We start from the raw sequence: 22,246 nt of genomic DNA on the forward strand, positions 1-22,246 counted from the left end.
GAAATTACAGTTACTTGACTGAGATTTAATTTTTTATCTTTCTTTCTTTTTTCTTTAACGCATGCCAATAAAAGTCTTTTTCTTATTCAATTTTACATACCAACATCACCGATTGTTAGTCATTTTTTACTTTTGAGCGACGAAACGAGAGAAAAGTTTGATGGTCATGAAAGAAAGAAAGGTAAGAAAAACGAGATTTCAACGGATTTACACTTTTATGGATCATAGATACCAAAAAAGTGATCTCTCCGTCCATTTGTCCCTTCGTCTTGATATACATTCGCCTGGAGGCCATACCGATCAACATATCTCAATCAAATTTTAAACTTAAGATTTCTATGTGATTCTCCAGGGAAAATTTCCAATTTTCTTCCTACCTCTACAAATAAGGTTAGTGAGTTTCTTCGTGTCTAAGCGGCTAGCGTACACGCCTTTGGCATGGGAGACACAGGTTCGATTCCCGGCGAAAGCTCATGTCGTTCGGATTCCACGTTAATCATTGGGTCCCGTCTTATAAAACTGTTACAGACGCTGTAAACATCGCTGTTAAACTCAAAACTGAACTCAAATAAGGTTAGTTTACTAAAGGGTAAAAATTAAAAAAATCGGTTTTCTCGAAAACTGATCTAACGATATCCTTTATATTTCATCATTCAATATTTCAATAACAACCCTATACTGTGCTATAAGTCATTTTTTTGAAAAGTCAAAAACGGGTAGTTTATTTCTGGAGTGATTTTTTTCGGACAATTTTCTCAAAAATGATTCAAACGACCTTGTTCATATTTCATAAATAAATTTTATGTTAATAAACTGACAATGTGGATTAATTAATTTGTCCTTAAAACACCTACAATGAGTAATTTATTCTTGAAGTGAGTTTTTTCTCAGACGATTATTCACCTCTGGTACATGGGGTCCTTGGTTCCATCCCAGCTCGTGTCAAGTGAGCTTTATGGTGGACAAATATCGTGTCCGTTGGTTTTCTCGGGGTTCTTCCGTTTCTTCCCACTTTCTTTATTCCACCATTTCACCCACTTTTATCATCATCGTCTGCTTTAGTCTAGCCGACATAACCGTAGGACGTAAAACTTAAAGATTTAATTTAATTTTTTCAGACGATTTTCTCCAGAATGGCTGAAGCAATTTTGTTCATATTTCATAAATAAATACTTTATGATTACTTTTATAGTATTGCCTAAAACACTTGTGGTAGTTTAACCTTGGGGTGAGCTTTAAAAAAAACTGTAAAATGCCACTCATGCGATCTTGTTATTTTATAAACAAATATTTAAGTCATTTATTATGGAAAAATCTACAACGGATAGATTACTTTTGGGAATAAGTTTACTTTGGCCAATGTTTTCCAAACCGCCTTAGAATTGTGTTCGTATTTCACAAGAAAACGTTTCATTGATAACTGCAACACAACATGGTTTAGCTTAAGGAAGTGGAGTAAGAAAGCTTAGTGTGATGGCCCCTATCTTTTATTATTTTTTTAATCAAAAATTAATTTCCTCGGACTTGATTGATATTTTATAATTTTTTCCTAGTTAATGATATCCAGAACATAGGACAATATCGTAAAAATAGTTCTCTGATATAAGTTATGTTGATAAAGTGGTTTGGTCAACTGAAAAAGCTGAAACGAGGCGTTAGATGGTAAAGTGGCGTAAGTCACTCTTCAGACATTTTGAGATATCGAGACTTTTATCAGAATACATATAGAAAAATCGCACATAAAATACAAAGTTCTGTTGCGAATCTTTTATGTTGCTAAGGTACGTTACCAACTCGGAAAGTGCAAAGTGTCAGAATATATACAGAGAGTTCCTGTATTTTCAATGAAATAGCACATAATTGAGGGGTTGGAAGGAAAACTGGTGCTGGTCATTTCTAGATATTGAGATACATATTAAAATAAATACAGGAAACTCTACAAGTATTATAGATTTTTATCCCTATATAAGTAGACGTTTATCTGTGAAGACTCGTTATGTAGGTATAAGTTCATAAGTTTGTAGAATTACCCATTTACTCTAATAAACCCATCAGTATCTAAATTGACGAGTAATATTGACTTAAGACACTTTGCCATCCAAGCTCTTGTGTAACAGAACAGTATGATGACAAAAACAATGCACAGCAGTAAATGAACGTAAAACTATGTCATAAAAAACAAACTGGTAACATCAATGTAAACAGAAACATGAATAAGGAAGGCATACTGGAACATTATGCATCATCATCATCTCCATGCTGGTCACTGTCCTTTAAAGACAAGAAGTAGTGATGATGGATAGGTGGTATAAATGGTAACAAGTCAATTACGTTCTTCTTCTTTAGTTTGCTGATGACTCGAGGCCCTTTGTAAAGTGGTTCTTGTCGAATGTTGTCTGACTTACGCCAATTTGCTATGCAGGGTCATCGTGAATTCGAATTTACGACATTCTTTGTGCTGCCAACTCTTGGCCTATTTTAACTCTGAGATACGCAACTTTGCCATCCAACAAGTTATGGTTTCAAGTTTACGGAAATGATTTAACCTCATTAAAAAAAAAAAAAAAAAAAAAAAAAGTTACGCCAGTTTGCCACCCAACGTCTCAAATCAAGCTATAAACCTAATAGCCGATGGGGGTAGCTGAGCTGTCTAAAGTGTTAAATTTAGGGTTGTTAGGTGAAAATACTATTGGCTGGAAATCCATTTATATATATGAGTTTTTTATTACCTTAAAGTTTGCATATTCAGGTCCTGTCGTTAGAAGGTTCTTTAGAAATTTAACAAGTGCCAGTAAAGTACAACAAAGACAAGAAAATTAATAATAATAATAATAATAATAATAATAATAATAATAATAATAATAATAATAATAATAATAATAATAATAATAATAATAATAATAATAATGTTACAAACACTATTCAATATAATTATTAAATTTTATCCATAACTATATTTTAATTCATTACTCTTCAAATAACTTTCAAAAAACAGCAAATAAATAAATAAATGAATTTTTCTAAAAATTACAATATCTATAAAAATTACAATATAATTCCATCTTTAAAATCGTTGCCAAGCACTAAAGCCAACATGTAAATTCATGCATTAACAAATACTGTATAACAAAACAAATAAATTCATAAGTAAACATCCTTACAATTTCACACAATACAAAAAGTCCATAATCTCAGCTCAAGTCAAAAATCAAAACCACTTTGCTTTAAGAAGTCAAAATAATTACAGAAAAAAAAATCATTAAAAAGCTAGGTCCAACTTAATACTTATATTATATTTCATTACTCATCAATTCTCTACATCCATAATCTAAAGTATATACCTATTTCATACTTATCAATGCATGAACATAAATCAATGCTTAAAAATTTCAATAAACACAACTAAATGTAAAATTACACTCATTAAAAACATTCAAAAAATGCTCATAAATATTAATATACAAATTATCAGCATCTAAATGTCTAAAAAAATTAGTTATTACTATAATTACAATACCTCTCGCGTACGTCCCCTTCTATATAAATCATAAATAACGCATAATAATAATAATAATAATAATAGGAGGAGGTGCTGGTGATAAATTACAATAAAAGAAAACGGAAGAGGAAAGCGAAGGAAACGAATGTTATGGAATGTCAGATTTTCACAATTGCTCAGGGTACTGGGGGTTCTAATTCCAATAACAAAGAAGATAAAGTCATAAAGAATATGAGAGCCACTATTATCAATCACGAACAGAGAATCTTGTAAGATAGTGCAAGTGTTACGACAGAAGAGACGATATAAGGAAAGAAAAGAGACGAACGTTGGGATTAAGATGACCAATTGTGAAATCTTCAAAAATCGTAGATGATTTGCCCAACCAAGATGTTAGAATTTTGAAATCGAGTTTTACTATAGAAGCAAATAAGATCAAAGCAGAAGGCAATGTGAAATTAGTGGGATGGGCTGTAAACAGACTGAGAATAAATTTGTGAAGAGAAACTTCAAAATTACTCAAATGGAGGAAGAAATAATAAAACTGGAGAACGAGTTAATTTCAAGATGAGTTAGGAAAAGAAAATGATACTATTCAGATGTGAAAAGAGTACTATGAAGAAATGAAAGCGAAAGAATATTCTTGAAAAGGTTGGTCCTGATACTGAAATTTTAAAGAAACTTATGGGTAAATGTCGAGCAGTTTTAACTATCACAATGGGAGATGTTAAGCGGAAAATATTTATGTGCAGCACTGTCTCCAAATGAAGAAGAAGACTGTTGATGACAGAAACAACATAAGATTGGTTTTAAGCAGACCGAAAACAGTATGTATTTCTGAATTGTCTGAGTATTGGAAAATCATCGTATATCATGATCTGTAAGTTGCTGTTGAATTAAAGGTGTTGTAAAAATTTTTTTTTCGTATTTATCAGAAGGATGAAGTTTGTTTGTTTTATGAGGAAACCATCATAGGATCTACTCATGGAAAATTTCTTTGGTTTGCTTCAAGCTGGGATGTTACAATTGTACAAAGTTCATAGAATGTACGAGGACGTACGTATAACATAGGTATACCTGACTCTGAAGGAGAGACCGCCAAGTGAACTTTGTGGTGGACAAACACCGTGTGCGTGGGTTTCCTCGGGGTTGTCCCATTTCCTTCCACTTTCTTCATTCCACCATTTCATTCATTTCTCATAATCACCGTCTCCTTTAGCCTAACAAGCACAACCGTGGAATGTAAAACTCAAAGATTTCATTTCATTTTTTTCTGAAGGAGAGACTGTTTCTTTTTAGGAAGAGGTTCGAATTCTAATTTAGTTCTCATCAATCTTCTGCTTGGCTGCAAACTGTGCTTTGAATCAATAAAGGAAAGTTTTGCTGAGGTAACTTCTTTAGAGCCATACCTAACTTCAGTTGTCATAACCTGAATGTTAGCTACACTTTCTTCTTTCTCACCAAACTCTTCCTCCACTAACTCATCTGTATCAAGGCCTTGTAGATAATGAATTATTTGGTTCTTTGAGCTCTAAGACATATTTAGGGAATTTAATCTACAGAGGCAAAACAAAACCAAAGTGAACTACAGCACAGGTCTCAAGTAACATACTTTAGAAGAAACTATTTTTTTAGAAAAGTTTCCTTTTACAAAGCACGATAAAACAGGACACATGACTCTGAAGAAATTAACTAGAGATTTATTTCTATTTTCTCAAAAAAAAAAAAAAAAAAAAAAAAAAAAAAAAAAACTGAAGAATATATACACACAGAGTATGTCAACAGATAAACCAAAACATAATTCAGGTTTCCTACAACATCATGTAACATACTTCTAACTTTAAAATTGGCAATTTTTAAAACTTAACACTAATTTTATAGTCTAGAGCTTACCTTGCTTATCTAAAGGTGAATACCTTTCAACCATTCCAGTATCAGCTGGAGTGTTCATTTTGCGTGAACCTAAAAAGCAGAAAAAATACACTCACTAAACGTTAATTCTTTGATAAATTTACATTTCAATATTGAAATACATCTAACGAAGGAATTATAGATATTAATGAAAGAGGAAACAGCCGATTCTTTAACACACCATATCCTCTATAGATGTGAGTTCAATCACATACAAAGAGTGAAAAATTGACTGACTGGACCAGGGTTTGAAAAAACCCGAGTATTTTTGAAAAAAAAACAGAACCCACCTGGGCCCATATGGGTTTTTTGGGGTTCAATTGGGCTTTTTCGAAATATTTCAATGTCTTTGGGGTAAAAATATTAAAATGTGATTTATATTTCAAGATTGTCATTGTCTCAACTTGCAACAATTCCTTATTCATTGCTGTTTTAGAAGAAAATGGCCACCATTTTGAAATTTTACATTGGATAGCCGAGAAAATCTATATTGCAAATTTAGAATGTCTCGTGCTTCTACCCTCAATATTTGAACTTAGAAATTCGAAAATTGTACCCTGTAAAGTGGATACCCGATATTTTGAAAAATGGCCGCCATTTTGAAATTTTAATTTGGATTGCTTCCAAAATATATATGGCGGATTTAAAGTTTCTGGTGCTTCTACTCGGAAAATTTAAACTTAAAAGACCGAAAATTGCACTTTGTAGCGTACATACCCACTATTTTGGAAAAAAGGCCGCCATTTTGAAATTTTATGTTGGTATGCCACCAAAATCTATACAGGAAATTTTGAATGTCTCGTGCTTGTTCCCTGAAAATTTAAACTTAAAAGCCCGAAAGTTGTACCCTGTAGTGTGTGTGTGTGTGGTACAGGCAGACAAACGAACAAATGTAGATGTAACGTTCGACAAATAAGAATACCAAATACACTATATTAATTTAAACAAAAATATAATTCATATTTTATAAAAATAAATGTTTCAAAATGTCTTATATGAAACAAATATTTTCCAGCGTAAAATAAATGGTTTTATTGTTAAAGTTCACTTCCGATGCTTTCTGCGTTCAATTACGGCAATTTCCCGAGCATTTGTTGCAAGACGATTCTTTCCCGAAAATTAATTTAAAACAATTAACGAAGATATAATTCATATTTTATAAAGTAAATGTTTCAAAATGCCTTAAAATGAAATTAAATATCTTCCAGCGTAAAATAGTCTTATTGTTGAAGTATTCATTTGCGATGCTTTGTGTGTTCAATTGCGGGAATTTCCCGAGCACTTCTTTCACGACGGGTTTTTCCCGAAAACGCAGCTTTCTTTACTGTATATCGAAATTTCCACTAGTACGGAAGTTTGGATTCAGCACTTGAAATAGTAAGCATTACGTAGTGTTCGGAACTCCGAAATTTGACAAGAATTTTTACCATATTGCTGGTGTTGATTCTACAGAATGCTTATTTGAAAAGTAGCAACTAATGACTGAACTTAACTATTGTTGTTGGAAAACCAAATTTTACTGAAGAATACTTGTGTTATCGTCAAACATAGGAAAAAATACTAATAGCTTTACTAATGTATTTAAATATTTACTGGTAGTACTGGTGACTATGGCCTGAAATCCGTCAAACGTATGAAGGATAACGTCCCTCGGCTTCGCCGAGTCGGCGAGCACACTATTCACAGAAAGTATTTTCTAAAATATAAAATTGCATGTTTACTTCAAATAGACTGTAAGCATAATCCATACATTAATTTGTTCTACAATTATCTCAAGCTAAGTTTTTGTTTTTTTAATTCATTCAGTGCATTCAGTACTTTATAATGGTCTTATGTTGAATTTTGTATATCTTAACACGAAAGCATCTAATTTGCTCATAGGAAGCCCAAAATCTGATAAAAATCACTTTCAATGTGGTCACCATAGTTGTACCAATAATATAGTAACAAAAAGCTCAAAAACCCAGGTGGTTTTTTTCAGGTGGGTCCAACCCGAAAAAACCCGGTGGGATTTTTCGGGCTAGGCCCACTTGGGCAAACTCTGGACTGGACCGGGACTCGATTAACTGTATTTCAGGAAAACATTTACGAATATTTCGAATTTGCTTCGAGATACTATGGACATGTGAATACTCATTTAATATTATTATTATTTATTAACAGTCTCAGGCACAGCTGATAAAGCAATTTTACACTAGAAACGTTAATATTATTGTAATTTATTAACAAATACCCAGATGAAGCCATTTTACATTACAGACATTAATGATGTAAGATGAAAAAGAGTTTTGGTAATAGGCCAGGGCCTCAATGTTTGAAGGAACCATTCCACTATTCGCGTGCTAAGTTAGAAAAATCTCAACCAAATCCTACTTAGGATGTTAGGCTGCGAAATCTGAGTGAAGAACCTTGTAATTGCAGAGCAAAATGTCGAAAGCGCTAATATTCACTTAGTTTGGTCTGTATGGTAAGTTAATTTTTATGAAATACACAGAAAGAAAAAAGGATAACATGTGTATAGGGTACACCCATGCTCATTAAATCTTGCGCTTATACTGTAGTTTACAATTTTTCGCAATTATTTACTTTTCCTTCGGCCTTTGGATCAAGTTGAGAAATTAGTAAGTGGAGATGATAGAAAACATTCCTTGTATGAAAACGTTCCCAAAAAATATTAGAACAAAAAACATAAGCAAGAAAACAACATTAAGATTGATGGAGTGAATCCTGGCAATCGTGCTTTCGAGGGACTTTTTAGTAGCGAAAGAAAATTCAGAAATTGCATTCAACGAGCTGGGTAAGGGATGAAAAGGAAGGAGGGAAGAAAGTAAAATATTGAATCTATTGGTTTAAACCTAGTGTCTGGATTGTTTGCCAAACATATATTAAAGATTTCATACATATATATAGAAATAAAAAGTAAAACTCCCTTCTTCAGTCTCAAAGCGACGCGCTACGTCTAGGGAAGCTCAATGTACGGTGTAAACTAGGAAGCTTATTCAACACAGTCAACATGTCGAGTGAGTAGAATAAAAAATTACAAGTTCGCAAAGCATTTTGACACCGAATCGAATCCCATTCCCTCTTCTTTCTTTTATTTTTTCATTCTTTTTATAATAGTAAGATACCTGTAAAATTTTCATATTCATATCAACCGAAACAATATAGTAAAAACTAACTTTTGTTAAGCCTTTCTTTTAATCTACGTATCTACTTAGAAGCAAAGTAATATCGGCAACAGCTAATTTATACTTGCTCCTATCACCTTTTCCCCTTAGTTGCACAGCAGACAGATTCACTTTAAACTGACGTAAACAGAGAAAGAGAGAAACTAAAGCACAGACAAGCAGTAGTCTCACTAGCATAAATTAAATATAAAGGATTGTCGTTATCAAACTTTACTTTTAACTTTTCAGCATGTTAAAAAATATACTTTGTTTATAACTGCATACTAAGCAAGGAGTGCGGTCATACCCACAAGTTTGGCTACGGAGTAAAGGATGAATTTCCAAATAATTAAATAAATGAATAAATTTTATACATTCAGGTGCGTGAAATAGGAGTACTTCAAAGAATAGCATACGCACCCACGCACACGGTGTTTGTCCACCACAAAGTTCACTTGGCGCGAGCTGGGATCAAACCCAGGACCCTACGGACCAGAGGTGAGCGCTCTACGATTGAGCCACCGCGACCCAACAGGAAAATGAAATACTGATATTAAAAGGAAACAAGGAAATGGTGTAAGCAACCTTTCTTTTCTAGCTTGAGAAAACACTAACAATATTTCGTTGAATATCTTTGATCATAGATTATCAACTTATGCGTCGGCGCGTATCTTCTTATTCTACGGCGCGTTCTTTAGACACATCTTCGTATTCACAACATTCCTAACCAAATCGAAACGAAAAATCTGATTTGCCTCTTTGTGGCCAAGCAGGTAAATAGCATGGAGCCGGATTCGATTTCCGGTGGGAGCTAATGTACAAATTGATTCAGAGTTAAGATTTAGATATGACGTCAGCGCAAGAAATTGTGATCAACGAATCAAACCAGAAGTCTAACAAACAGAAACAGTGTTATTAAGGTTGATTATGAAAATATTGTTGCTGCGACTAAAAATGTCCTAGTAACATGTATCACTTCTAAAGCTAAACTTGCAAACTACAATACCATGCTAGTCAGTAATCCTAAGCTAAAGCTACAGATTTTTGCCATGTCTCAACGAAGAATTGGATTTCATGACGGAAGACGTCTGGAGTCTGCGTTGCGAAGTAGTGAACCACACGTTGCATCGTTCGGTCATCAGGCGAGCTCTTCCCTGACAGAAGTGATCGAATACCAGATGTAAGATCTCAGGAGAATACAGTGGGTTAAGAAATGTTTTATATTGCAACTTATGGACAGTCTGTCTCGTGCTTTGAGAGCGTGAATTGAAGTGCACAATGTAAGTGTGCACTGAAGTGAAACTTAGAACAGTGTCGACCATCATTGTCGGTTGCATGTGGACAAGTTTGCAGTGCATTTCACGGAGTTCAACGATATAACGATCCGAAGTAATAGTTTCACTTCAAATAAGAAAGATATGATGCTGTATTAGATTACGATAGCACCAACAAAACCTCCTACGGTTGAAGGGATGGTTATGGAATCTATCCTGGACATCGATCACGATCCAAAAACTGTCCTCATCTTTTGTGATTGTCGTAGCACATCCGTTTTCATCACAAGTGACAATAGAGATAGGAAACTTTTCCGATTATTTCGTACACTCCGATAATTTCACATCTTCAGACGGTGGTTCTTGTTTGCGATGTGAACTCATAAGGCAATTATGAGTCTTACTTTTCCATCTCAACTGTTGCACAGATCCGTCAAACAACTGTCATAGTGTATACATATTTCATCTTAAATAGCACGAATCTTTTCAGAAGGTCTGTTTCTACTGATCCTTAGAATCTGAGGTGGGAGGCAGGAGAGAGGCCTCATTGCATTCACTGATTCTCCGTCACTATTGGGAAAGCCATTGTCTAAGCCGCCGCCGCCGCCGCCACCTGCTCCTCCTCCTCCTGCTGCTGCTGCTACTGCTACTACTACTACTGCTACTACACTAATAATAATAATAATAATAATAATAATAATAATAGGTTGATTACAATATGCATTTATAACTTCTGTCGTAAAAAGCATCACTTCGGATCGTTATAATATTGAATTCCGTGAAATGTACTGTAAATCTGTCCATAAGCAATCAGTTATGATCGTATATATATATATATATATATATATATTTGGTCTAGGAATTAATTCGTGCGGGTGGACAAGAGATGGCGCAACGAACGGAGCGTCCCACAGTTCCGTGTATCCACACATGTGTTGCAAACCCCTGTCATCGCGTATCGTTCGTAGTATAGGGCAGTGGATTAAAGCGTCAACAACACCAGTTTGTAGTTAAGTGAACATGGCGCAATTTGTGCCTGATAAAGTGTTTAGCCTGATAAGGTGTCCTGCTGCATAACTTTAACATGCAGAAAAGTGCGACTGAAAGTTATCGTATTTTGGTGGAAGTGTATGGTGACCATGCTCTAGCTGAGCGAACGTGTCAGAAGTGGTTTGCACGGTTTAGAAGTGGTGATTTCGGCTTGGCAGACCAAGAGCGAGCTGGACAGCCAAAAACATTTCAAGACGAAGAATTGACAGCATTGCTCGAGCAGGATTCGTGTCAAACGCAGGAACAACTTGCAGCAGCATTAGGCGTTGATCAAACAACAGTCTCCAAACGCTTGAAAGCCATGGGAATGATTCAACAGATGTCACATTGGGTTCCACATGAATTGAAAGACAGAGACGTTGAAAGACGAAAAACCATTTGCGAATTGCTGCTTCAACGACAGAGCACGACAAAGGGGTTTCTGCATCGAATTATTACGGGTGATGAGAAGTGGATCTATTACGAGAACCCTAAACGAAAAAAGGCCTGGGTGAAACCAGGTGAACCAGGTCCATCACAACCAAAACGAGATATTCACTGTGCAAAGGTTATGCTGTGCATATGGTGGGATATGAAAGGTGTGGTGTACTATGAGCTGCTGCAACCGGGTGAAACTATGAATGGAGAACGTTATCGACGACAATTAATGCGTTTGAAGCAAGCTCTGGCCAGAACACGACCAGAATGGGAGAACAGACATGATAAACTTATTGTTCAACATGATAACGCTCGCCCACATGTCGCAAAACCGGTCAAAACCTATTTAGAAAATGTCGGATGGGAAGTTTTACCCCACCCGCCGTATTCACCAGACGTTGCTCCTTCGGACTACTACTTGTTCGATTGCATGAACAACGATTTGATTGGACAGCGGTTTACTTCTTCAGAAGATATCGAAACATGGGTCTCTGACTGGATCGCTTCCAAGGATGAGGACTTCTTTCGCCACGGAATCCGTACATTGCCTGACAGATGGGCGAAAGTGGTGGCTAGCGATGGACAATATTTTTCTTAAGGTATTTATGTATTTTGTGTTTGTACTACAGCTTCAATGTGTGCGTACCAACCGCACGAATTAATTCCTAGACCAAATATATATATATATATATATATATATATATATATATATATCTACTGTATATAATACTATATAATATAATACTTATAATACTATATATAAGTTTCACCTCAATGCACGCTTACATTATGCACTTCACTGCATGCTCTGAAAAGTCCATGATCTGCTATATAAAACTTCTTCATCCACCGTATTCTCCTGATAGCTGTCGCAGTAAATTACATCTTTCTGTACTTCGATTCAGTGGTGGATCCAGAAGTGAAAATGCAACTTTTTATGCTATTTCAGCGACACAAGTTTTTTTCTCTCTCTCAATATAGTAGATCAGTGGTTTTCACATCAGTTTATCCCCCACTTTATCACATCCTCTTGCCAGCGACCCCCTTATAATTTCTGGTTTCTAATAAGCTTATATGTGATTTTAATATACCTATTGCGGAGTTCTCATGATATCAGGGTTTGAAAAAAACCAACCAACCTGGGCCCATATGGTTATTTTCGGGTTTAATTGGGTTTCAATGTCTTTGGGGTAAAAGTTTTAAAAATTGTGATTTATATTTCAAGATTGTAATTGTCACAATTTGCAACAGTTTTCTATTCACTGCTGTTTTGAAAAAAAAAAATCACCGCCATTTCGAAATTTTACATTGGATCGCCGAGAAAATCTATACAGAAAATTTAGAATGTCTTGTGCTTCTACCCTCAAAATTTCAACTTAGAAGATCGAAAATTGCGCTCTGTAGCGTGATTATCCGCTATTTTGAAAAAAAAATGTCCGCCATTGTGAAATTTTACGTTGGAATGCCGCCAAAATCTATACTGAAAATTTAGAGTGTCTCGTGCTTGTACCCTGAAAATTTGAACTTAAAAGACCAAAAGTTGTACTCTGTAGTGTGAGGTACAGGCAGACAAACGAATAAATGTAGATCGAGTCATCCCAGGAGCCTCAGTGACGTTCGCCCAATATGAATAACAAATATATTAAATTAAAACAAAGATATAATTTATGTTTTATAAAATACATGTTTCAAAATGTGTTACATGAAATAAGTATTTTCCAGCGAAAAATAAATGGTTTTATTGTTGCAGTTCATTTCCGATACTTTGTACGTTCAATTACGGGAATTTTCCGGCGCTTGCTGCATGATGGTTCTTTCTCCAAAATAAATCTAAAACAATTAAAATCGCTATTAAACCAGTGGTGCTTGGGGTGAAAGAAGTCTTGAATTCATTAGGGAGGTTGGAAGACGCATTTCTTGTGTTTCCGGCAAAGTTCGCTCCACATCTTTTTTAATACAGAGCATATCTGTTTCTATCCAACGTGGTAACGTCTCGTCGGTCCTTGACACCTTACCTCCTGAAAATTAACTGGATGAGGTGTTTATACTCTGATAAGAATAGTTTTATATATATTAGTCCCTGAACAATACTTTTTCTTTGACCTTATATATTTAAACTAAATTTTATTGTTCCATCGCTTCAAGTGAAAATAGTAATACTGCATAGTATTTGTTATAATTTGTGATGTGGAACTGTAATTAGTTTTAATCCATGTATGTGTATTTATGGTTGCGATTATATTACTGTTAGATATCCGACTACATAAATTAACAGAGATATAATTCATATTTTAAAAAGTGATTCTCTTACTAATTACCAGAAAGTCTAGTGTGTGTCCTACATGACAAATCGATACACGCTAGATTTTTTCGTTCACTTGCAAGTTTACATACAAGCACAGGTCCGTCACTGTGCACAAAACACGAATAATGCGTAAAAAGAATATAAATTGAAGTAAAATAAAGATATTAAGACATTGTTGGAGAATAAATTATATTCCGAATGACATACAAGTATGGTAGAAGGAAAACAAGGAAGATAAAGAAAAAAACAAATTAATAGATAGTATTAAGAGTATAATTCGTATGTCAAGGCGAAGGAGTTAAGTAAAGACCATATTGTATGTAAACTAAAATTTGTGATAGTAATGGAAAAAATTACTTAATGCTGAATAGGTTGATTAAGTGATTTTATTACTACTGTGCTAAACATAAGTGCAAGGATCTAAAGTCACATTTTCGTGGATGTTTCACTTTATTTTCATGCAAATAATTTTCCCTCTCTTACTTATCTTTGATCAATTTGGACTTCAAAGTTCCTTCTTTCAGAAACATAAAAAAGTGGAATTCTCTCTTCCATTATAATACTTATAAGTCAATACAAAATATAACGACTGTAAGTTCCATATGGAACTCACGATTTTCGAAACCAGCGGAAACAAATGAACAACAAGTACTGGTGGAAATGTACTGTTTAGCCTATCAATATTGTTGGTAAAGGTAGTGGGACGATAAAGTTAGCTCATAATTCAAGTAAATTAACATTTATTCATAATTTTGATGTAAAATCAATTGGTGTCTAGTAACATTCTAGTTGTCCCCGTTCACCCAATTTTAACTTGCCAGAGACGTCCATGCAAGTGTTGATTCTACTAAATGCTTCTTTGAAGAGTAGCAACAAATAACTGAACTAAACTGTTGTTGGAAAACCAAATTTTACTGAAAAATTCTTGTGTTACTATCAAAGGTAAGAAACACACCATGTTCAGGTATCTTATTAGCTTTCAAGCTTAATTGTATTTCAATATGCAGGTTTTGTTGCATTTGTATTTTTCTGGTATATCACTATGCAGTTCTCATTAGTTTCATATCGTAACTCTTTTATTTAAATTGATTTTTAAACAACTCTGCACCTGTTGAAAATGTTTAGTAGATTTTTTTTGTTCTTAACAGTATGTATAAAAATAAAAATATGTCTATCAGAACAAAATTCAAAATAATAATTAAAAATATTTTCCGGTAAATTATGTTATTTCTTCCGCTCATATTCGCGACCCCCAGGTTGAGAAACCCTGTACTAGACTAATCATCAGCTCACAAAACTGTTGTTAGTACAAAGTAGCTAATACTTCCGAGTTTTACATTGGGTAAACAATTTTACGCTTCATGCATATTCATTCGTTCATACAAGAATGAAGAGATATAAAGCCTCTGTGGCAGATCTAGAAGGGGGAACACGCCCCTCAAGGGAAAAGATAAATCTTTCTTTGTTATTTCGTCAGACGACAAAAGCATTTTTTGTCAATATGTTAGACTAATAGTCTGCTCTCAGCCTATTGTTAGTTCAATTAGGTAATATCCTCAAGTGTAGCAGCGCCTAGTATTTAACGTTACTCGGAACATTCCACCCTTCTGTGAGAGAACGAAGAAATATAAACTTTAAGTGGCCCCGAATGGCAGACCAAGAAGGAGACGTGCATCCCTAAAGGGAAAATACAATTCCTTTTGTGTTTTTTTTTTTCTTTCTTACATGAGACGACATGAGTATTTTCTCTGTCAATATATTAGACTAATATAATTTGCTCTCAGTCTATTTTTACTATGAACTAGTTAACATTTCCAAAGTGTTACAGCGGATAATATTATGCGTCCCCCAATAATCTACCATTCTTTTCTACAAGAAGAAAAACAAACGTTCTGAAAGCGAACATCCAACTTACTGAAATAATATGTAAAAATTATTCGAAATCACTTTTGTGATATAGACCCCGTCATTCCCAGGATCAAAATGAACACAAACTTTCTAGACTGGCCAGATTTACATGTCCCTTTCACGATTTCCATTTTTTGAGGTAAAGTTTAGGCTTCCACTCAAACAACTACTGCTTCGTTATTATTTATCGTAGGATCATGGTTCATACCTCATTTCTTTTTTTCAGAACAGAGCATCCTTTCCAACCGTAACACTCGCTTGTCTGTATTATACGCCAGAAAAGGGAAAATCGGGAGGTTTTCGAAAAAACAATTCAAAATTTTTGCGACCCTCTGGCTAGGGCCTGTGTTCACATAAAACTCTTAAAATTACATAGTTATGTACACAATGTGTGTGCAAAATTTCAATCTGATATCTTGGAAACAAAGGGCAGAAAAAATTTTGAAAATCTGAAGATGACCCATTTATATATATACAGGGTGTTTCAAAACAACGCCGACAACGTTTGCGAGGTGACTCCTGACACCAAGATAAGACAAAAAGTATACACCAAGCTGGGTGCACCAATTCTTACTTTCGGAGTTATAGGCTCCCGAAAACATGAAAAAAAAAGTGAAATTTAGAGGTCCATAGCTCCAAATCCATGGGACCTACAGTAGTCGGGTCAAGACTTTACTTAGGAACCAGTATCCAAGCTCTATCCAAATATCCAAGTTTCAGAATCCTGCGGTACTTCCGCATCAATTCTTATAGAGGTGGTTGGTGAGTACTTGAAATTATATGCCCGTAGCAGAACTCCCTCTATAAAAATTGTCAAGTGAGTACCTTAGGTGAGCGCGAATGCTTTTTCCCTACCCTTCGTTGTTCATGATGGAGTAGCATACTTAAAATCGTAGCTTTTAAGATTTGTTTTTTCTAGAGAAAGGAGGCAGTTGCCTAGGCTCGGCTCTGCCACTACGATGTTCATATCATTGACGAAAATGAGTAATCTGGAAGTGAGTGTACCGTACATATCAGAGACTGTAAGATAATATGAACTGCATACGGAAAGATCCTCGTAACATTAGAAGAAGGACAGAAAGTGATTTTATCTAATCACTATCCAGAAAATGGAATAAGATAATGGAGGATTAATATGTCATCACATTTGCTAGGTGACAGTGGCGTACCGTTAAACAATGCCGGATTGCCTGACATCCCTGCTCACATGAAAAAATACATTATTTTTTATAAATAAAATTGTTTGCTTACAATTAATTTAGCACTATTATTTCTATTAAAATTTCCTGTTCTGGATGCAAGGGCCTCCCGCCTTGCTTGAACAATTGGAAACTGTATGTGCGCGTCACTCAGATGTATATTTTTCTTTCTTGCCTCTTGTATGCCAAGTTCTTTGGGCGTCCAAGAGCTGTTGAAAGCACCGGGGTTTTTGGCAAATATTTTCTGCTAGGATTAGAATGCGCATGTTATAAATATTTATTTATCTACCCCTAAACGTTCCTTACAACCCAAAGTTTGCCTTCGATAGATGATGCCATATTTTAGCATTACCATCTCTATGTATTTTAACTAAACTGAAGTTTTCTGTGCAGAACATACTGCAGAAGCAATAACGACAAGAAAACAGAAATGGCCAATTCAACGCCTTTCTGAAAGATGCTTCTTACACAAATGATAGCATAAAAGTAGTTTTGTGTGTGTTATATTGTATTCATAATTAACCTACATCGCACTTACATTATATACTCTCACGATGTTCTACTGTTTCTGTTTTGATTAGCAATACTGATCGTAGGAGCATAGAAATTGGTGGTATATCTACTTCTATAGTTTTATACTTGTGCTGAGTCTTTCATATGAAGTCAAATGTTGTCTAATCGTTTATCTGTAGTGCGAAGAAACGTACATTTGCAAAGGAGCAGTTCGAGTTAAAAAAAAAGTTTGGTGCAATAGAGTTTTAAAAAATAAGAGACACGTATTTTTTAAAATCTCGATAGGCCGTCTCGTTTAGCTTCTATAGGCGTTTGCTTTTTATGAATCGCAAATGCTGACGTCACACGTGGTCTAGCAAGGAATTCAATGTGAGTCAGCAACTACTCACTTGTGCGCAGCTCATAAACCTAGTGCAGTGGATTTTAAATAGATTGTTTTGGGTTCGTTAGCACTCTTCCTTTGTGCTGAATTCTTGAGGAACGTTTTTGTTAGTTGTTTTCCCTACAGCAGTAGTATTAGAACAGAGAGAGCAGTGATTACATACTGTTGTGCGAAGCAGTTTCTTTCATACATGTTGAGAGTGGCCCCACCCTCCCCCGGAGGGGACCAAAATAATACGTTTATAGAGTAGTACCGTGTGAAGATAATATCTTGCCTTCCGAATACTAAGTGTGCCCCCGGGAACATTTTTTTTTTAAAGAAACACTGGTGCGAAGTAGAAAACACATGTTAGTACAGCACGTGCTGTGTTTTCGGTTGTATTTCTTGTGCGGCTAAAGCCGAAGGATATAAAATATCTTTTTTTACGCTTCCAAGTCGTGAGAAATCACCAGATCGATATAAATTATGGCTCAAGAAAATTAATAAAAAGAAAATTGTGCCAAATAAAAACACTCGTGTTTCTTCCAAACATCTTGAAAAGTCCGACTTCGAGCAGTCATGTTTACTGAAAAAAAGCTAATGCCAGGAGAATCATTTACACGCAAACTGAGAAAGAATGCTGTTCCAAGTATATTATTGAAAGGTTTAGAATCCGAGCCATTGAACAAGTGCCGATGTACGTCCAGTTACCTACGTAAAAAAAAAAAAAAAAAAAAAAAAAAAAAAAAAAGTACAAAACGCAATTGACGGTTGTAGTCAAGACGGGGCATTAGAGGTTAATAGCGACGGTGTCATTCATGATTTTAAAGGTACTGTTTTAGAAATAAATACAAATACAATTACTATACAATGTAATTGGGGAGTGCAATATACCGGATTGTAGAAGGAACCAGTGGCAATAACAGTGTTCCTCAGGACATTGGTTCACCATTTCATTTTTCTGTATCAAGTGACAATGATGACGAAACGGGTGAAGAGAGTTGTTCCGCAGAGAGCAATGTGAATGAAACAAATTTAACCGGTAAAGTATTTTTTGTATTCTGGCAAACTTTAAAGATGTTATTTTATTTTTGCCGCATATGCCACGCTCCTGTACATACTTTCAAGCACAAAATTATAGGGTCATTATTAAAAATGCAACAAAACATGAAAATGAACATACTTATGTTTGGGAATCGGAACCATTATTAAAGAAATGGTATTTAGGTGTTGTAGCAATCTCGTCCATCATCTTTTTAAATAGTATTGGTATCGAAACTGTTAGTTCCTTTTCAAAATGCCGAACTTATGCTTTGTAGAAAAAACTACGTTTTATAATATTACAAAAACTTTTGTGTAGCCCACCATCAGATATTATTTTCTACATGCAAATGACATTTCTAAGTCTGCAATCAATTCTGGAAAAGGAAATATCACTTTAGAAATTGCCACCGTACCACTCATAAATGAAATACTTGGCACTGTGTGTATGGAAGAATGCTCTCACGGTTTCCTTACGTATGACGTCATCACAAAATCTCGCTAACTACTGAACGTATCGAGATCAAACAAATACCATTCCTTTTAGAATTTTCAACCCTACAAAAGGAATAATTTGTAAAAAATGCATTTCTAAGTCGAACTGCTCCTGTAAGTAAAAGACCTAGTTCTGGAAAGTGTTGAGCTTCAACAAGGTATCGTAGTCCTATTTCTATATTTTAGTACATGTCAGCGCTAATGGTACCACAAACAATTCGGATTTTTTAATTAACAACTCTCGTATATCGATTCACTTACGAACAACGCTGCTCTCTGAAACGGAGACGACCTACTACAATGCTTTTCATAAAAGTGACAACTAGTGATCCCTCATGAGCATTTCAGTCTTCGTGATATGACAATTTTTCTTGACTTTCTAAGTACTCTTTAACAAATAAAATGTATTGTTTTGTGTGTATTATGTTTTTAACAAAAGTGTGTCGGATCCAGTGGGAACAATGTGAGCGATCGTCCCTGAAAAGGCTGTCTTTTCATCGTCCTATACAGAGTGTTTCAAAACAACACCGACAACGTTTGGGACGTTATTTCTGACACAAAGATAAGACGAAAAGTATAGACCAACCTGGGTGCATAAATGCTTCCTTTCGGAGTTGTAGGCTGCAGAAAACATGTGAAAATGAACATCAAAGGTCCATAGCTCCAAAACTATGGAACCTACCGTAGTCGCATCAAGACGTCACTTTAATATGTGCTCAATCTAAATATCTAAGTTTCACAATCCTGTGGTACTTTCGCAATAATTTTTACAGAGGTAGTTGGTGAGTACTTCAAATAATATGCCCGTAGGCAAACTGCCTGTATAAAAATTGTTGCATGAGTACCTTAAGGATTCTGAAACATGTATATTTGGATAACGCACATATTAGTTCCTAAGTGAAGTCTTGATACGACTACGGTAGTCCCATAGTTTTGGAGCTATGGACCTTCAAAGTTCATTTTTTCATGTGTTTGGCAACCTATAACTCCGAAAGGAAGCATTTGTGCACTCAGATTGGTCTATACTTTTCGTCTTATCTTGGTGTCAGGAACAACGTCCCAAACGTTGTTGGTGTTGTTTCGAAACACCCTGTATATAAAATAATGTACTACTTTATTCTGATTAGATTAAAAACTCCACATTTCAAGCCTACATTATTTCGTCCAGGAGGCTATCCGTCTCCCCTTCCGGATCCACTAGTGAGAGTCTGAGTGGTGTTTCTGATTTGGGTAATTTCATAAAGGAAGCTGTGAAATATGAATCATCGAAACATTTGCTACACAGTAAACCTTTTACTTGTTGGGAAAAACGTTTTTCTTTAGTCGAAATAATAACCACGGTTCTGTCAAAATAAGAAAATATAAAATGTGAAATTCAAGTGAATAAAACATTAGATATCTCATATAAAAGTCAAATAAGCATAATACTGTATTTCTTTAATGCGTCAATAATAGAATAGAAGAAAGGTTTATGGTTTAGCTTTCACTATTGTTGAGAGGGGTATTTGATTCGATTCCAGCCCACGTGAATTTGTGCACAGAGATTCTCTTGTTGTTCTTTCATTTCCTTCCCCACTATTTCACAATCATTCACTTTAATTAACTACCCGTCTCCTTTAGCCTAAAGTATTTAATCATTGGACGTTAAATTAAAATTGTCAAATCTTTCTTATCTATAAAGGTAACCAAACAAGTTCTGTCGTTCCTTTTCACCAACCTAATTAGAACATCGATATGTCACCTAAGACGTACCTGGAAGATCAAAAATAGTCCCCATAAGCATCGACGACATTCTGTCAACGTTCTGGAAGGTAATGGATTCCATCGCGGCAGAATATGGTAGGCCGTGAAACGAAGAAGATGTCAAAATGATTTTTTTTTAATTTTACGTCCCACCGTTATGCCGGTTAGGCTAATGGAGACCGTGATGATGAGAGATGAATGAAATGGTGGAATGAAGAAAGTGGAAGGAAACGGGAGAACCCCGAGAAAACCCACGCACACGGTGTTTGTCCACCACAAAGTTCACTTGGCAGGAGCAGGTTTTGAACCTGGGACCCCAAGCACCAGAGGTGAACGCTCTACCACTCAGCCACCGCGGCCCCTAAAGAAGAAGATGTCAAGTGCATCTTGCACTTCTACTAAGGATTTGATCTGGCGTCCTCTATGGTGATTCGCAATGGAAAAGATGATAATCGGACAGTGCAATGTCCGGGGATTATGGCGGATGCAATAGTGTTTCCCATCCAATGCGTAGAATGGTGTCCCGGGTAATCCTAGCCACGTGGGGTTTAGCGTTGCCCTGTAACAGGAGGATCCCTTTGCGATTCAAAAGTGCTAGAGTTTTGAGGTTTTTTTTTTTTTTTAACACAGCTCAACGGCTTACAGTACACAGTTGCATTGATGCTCTGACCAGCTGGTAGCAGTTCTCGATGCACGATGAAGTGAGCAGTCCACCAAACACACCGGAGGATATTCTTCTGGTGCATTGCCGGTTTTGGAACCGGTTCATGAGATGCTGACCAATGATGATGGCGCCGTCGAGCTTCGTACAAGACCCACTTCTCATCACATATCAATACCTTGTCCAGAAATGGCTCCTTCCTCAGACGAGACAGCAAAGAAACACAGGTGTCTGCTTGCGTTGCCTTCTGGCCCGGAGTCAAATCATGTGGGACACATCGATCCAACTTGTAGTGCTTCCCAAGTTGATGGAGGTGCTACCGAATGGCTTCTCCACTCACATTGAATTGTAGTCCTAGTTCCTCACATGTCTGGCCACTGTTCGCCTCAATTGCTGCTTGAAGATCTTCATGTTGTATATGTGTTGGTCTTCCGGCACGTGGCGCGCCTTCGAGTGTTTCGACACCGTCCTTGAACTTGCTAAACCACCGCTGCTCTGTCCGCGTAGTCATGACACTCTCACGAAAGGCCTGGCATATTTTCCTCCCCGCTGCAGCGTCGTTTGACCTCAGTTTGAACTCGTACAGTATACACGCTCTTATGATGCTCTATGGAGGTCCCATGTTCTCTCTGTCGTTAACAAGTTCACGGTGTAACTGAACTGCCACAACCAGGTAGTATGCTGGCTATATCCACATTAACA

General features: G+C 35.8%; 1 protein-coding gene across 5 annotated transcripts in view; it reads right to left on the reverse strand.

Moving 5' to 3' along the window:
• Window positions 1-22,246, reverse strand: part of LOC145673899 (piwi-like protein Siwi) — a 147,881-nt gene that overhangs the window by 60,075 nt on the left and 65,560 nt on the right. For all 5 annotated transcript variants that reach the window (XM_081743708.1, XM_081743704.1, XM_081743705.1 and 2 more), the window contains exon 2: window positions 5,393-5,461. In XM_081743708.1, the coding sequence (XP_081599834.1) occupies window positions 5,393-5,461 (69 nt within the window). The remainder of the gene's footprint in view (window positions 1-5,392; window positions 5,462-22,246) is intronic.

The sequence above is a fragment of the Thermobia domestica genome, chromosome 17 (genome assembly GCF_964235325.1).
Source record: "Thermobia domestica chromosome 17, izTheDome1.hap1.1, whole genome shotgun sequence".
Lineage (NCBI taxonomy): Eukaryota > Metazoa > Arthropoda > Insecta > Zygentoma > Lepismatidae > Thermobia > Thermobia domestica.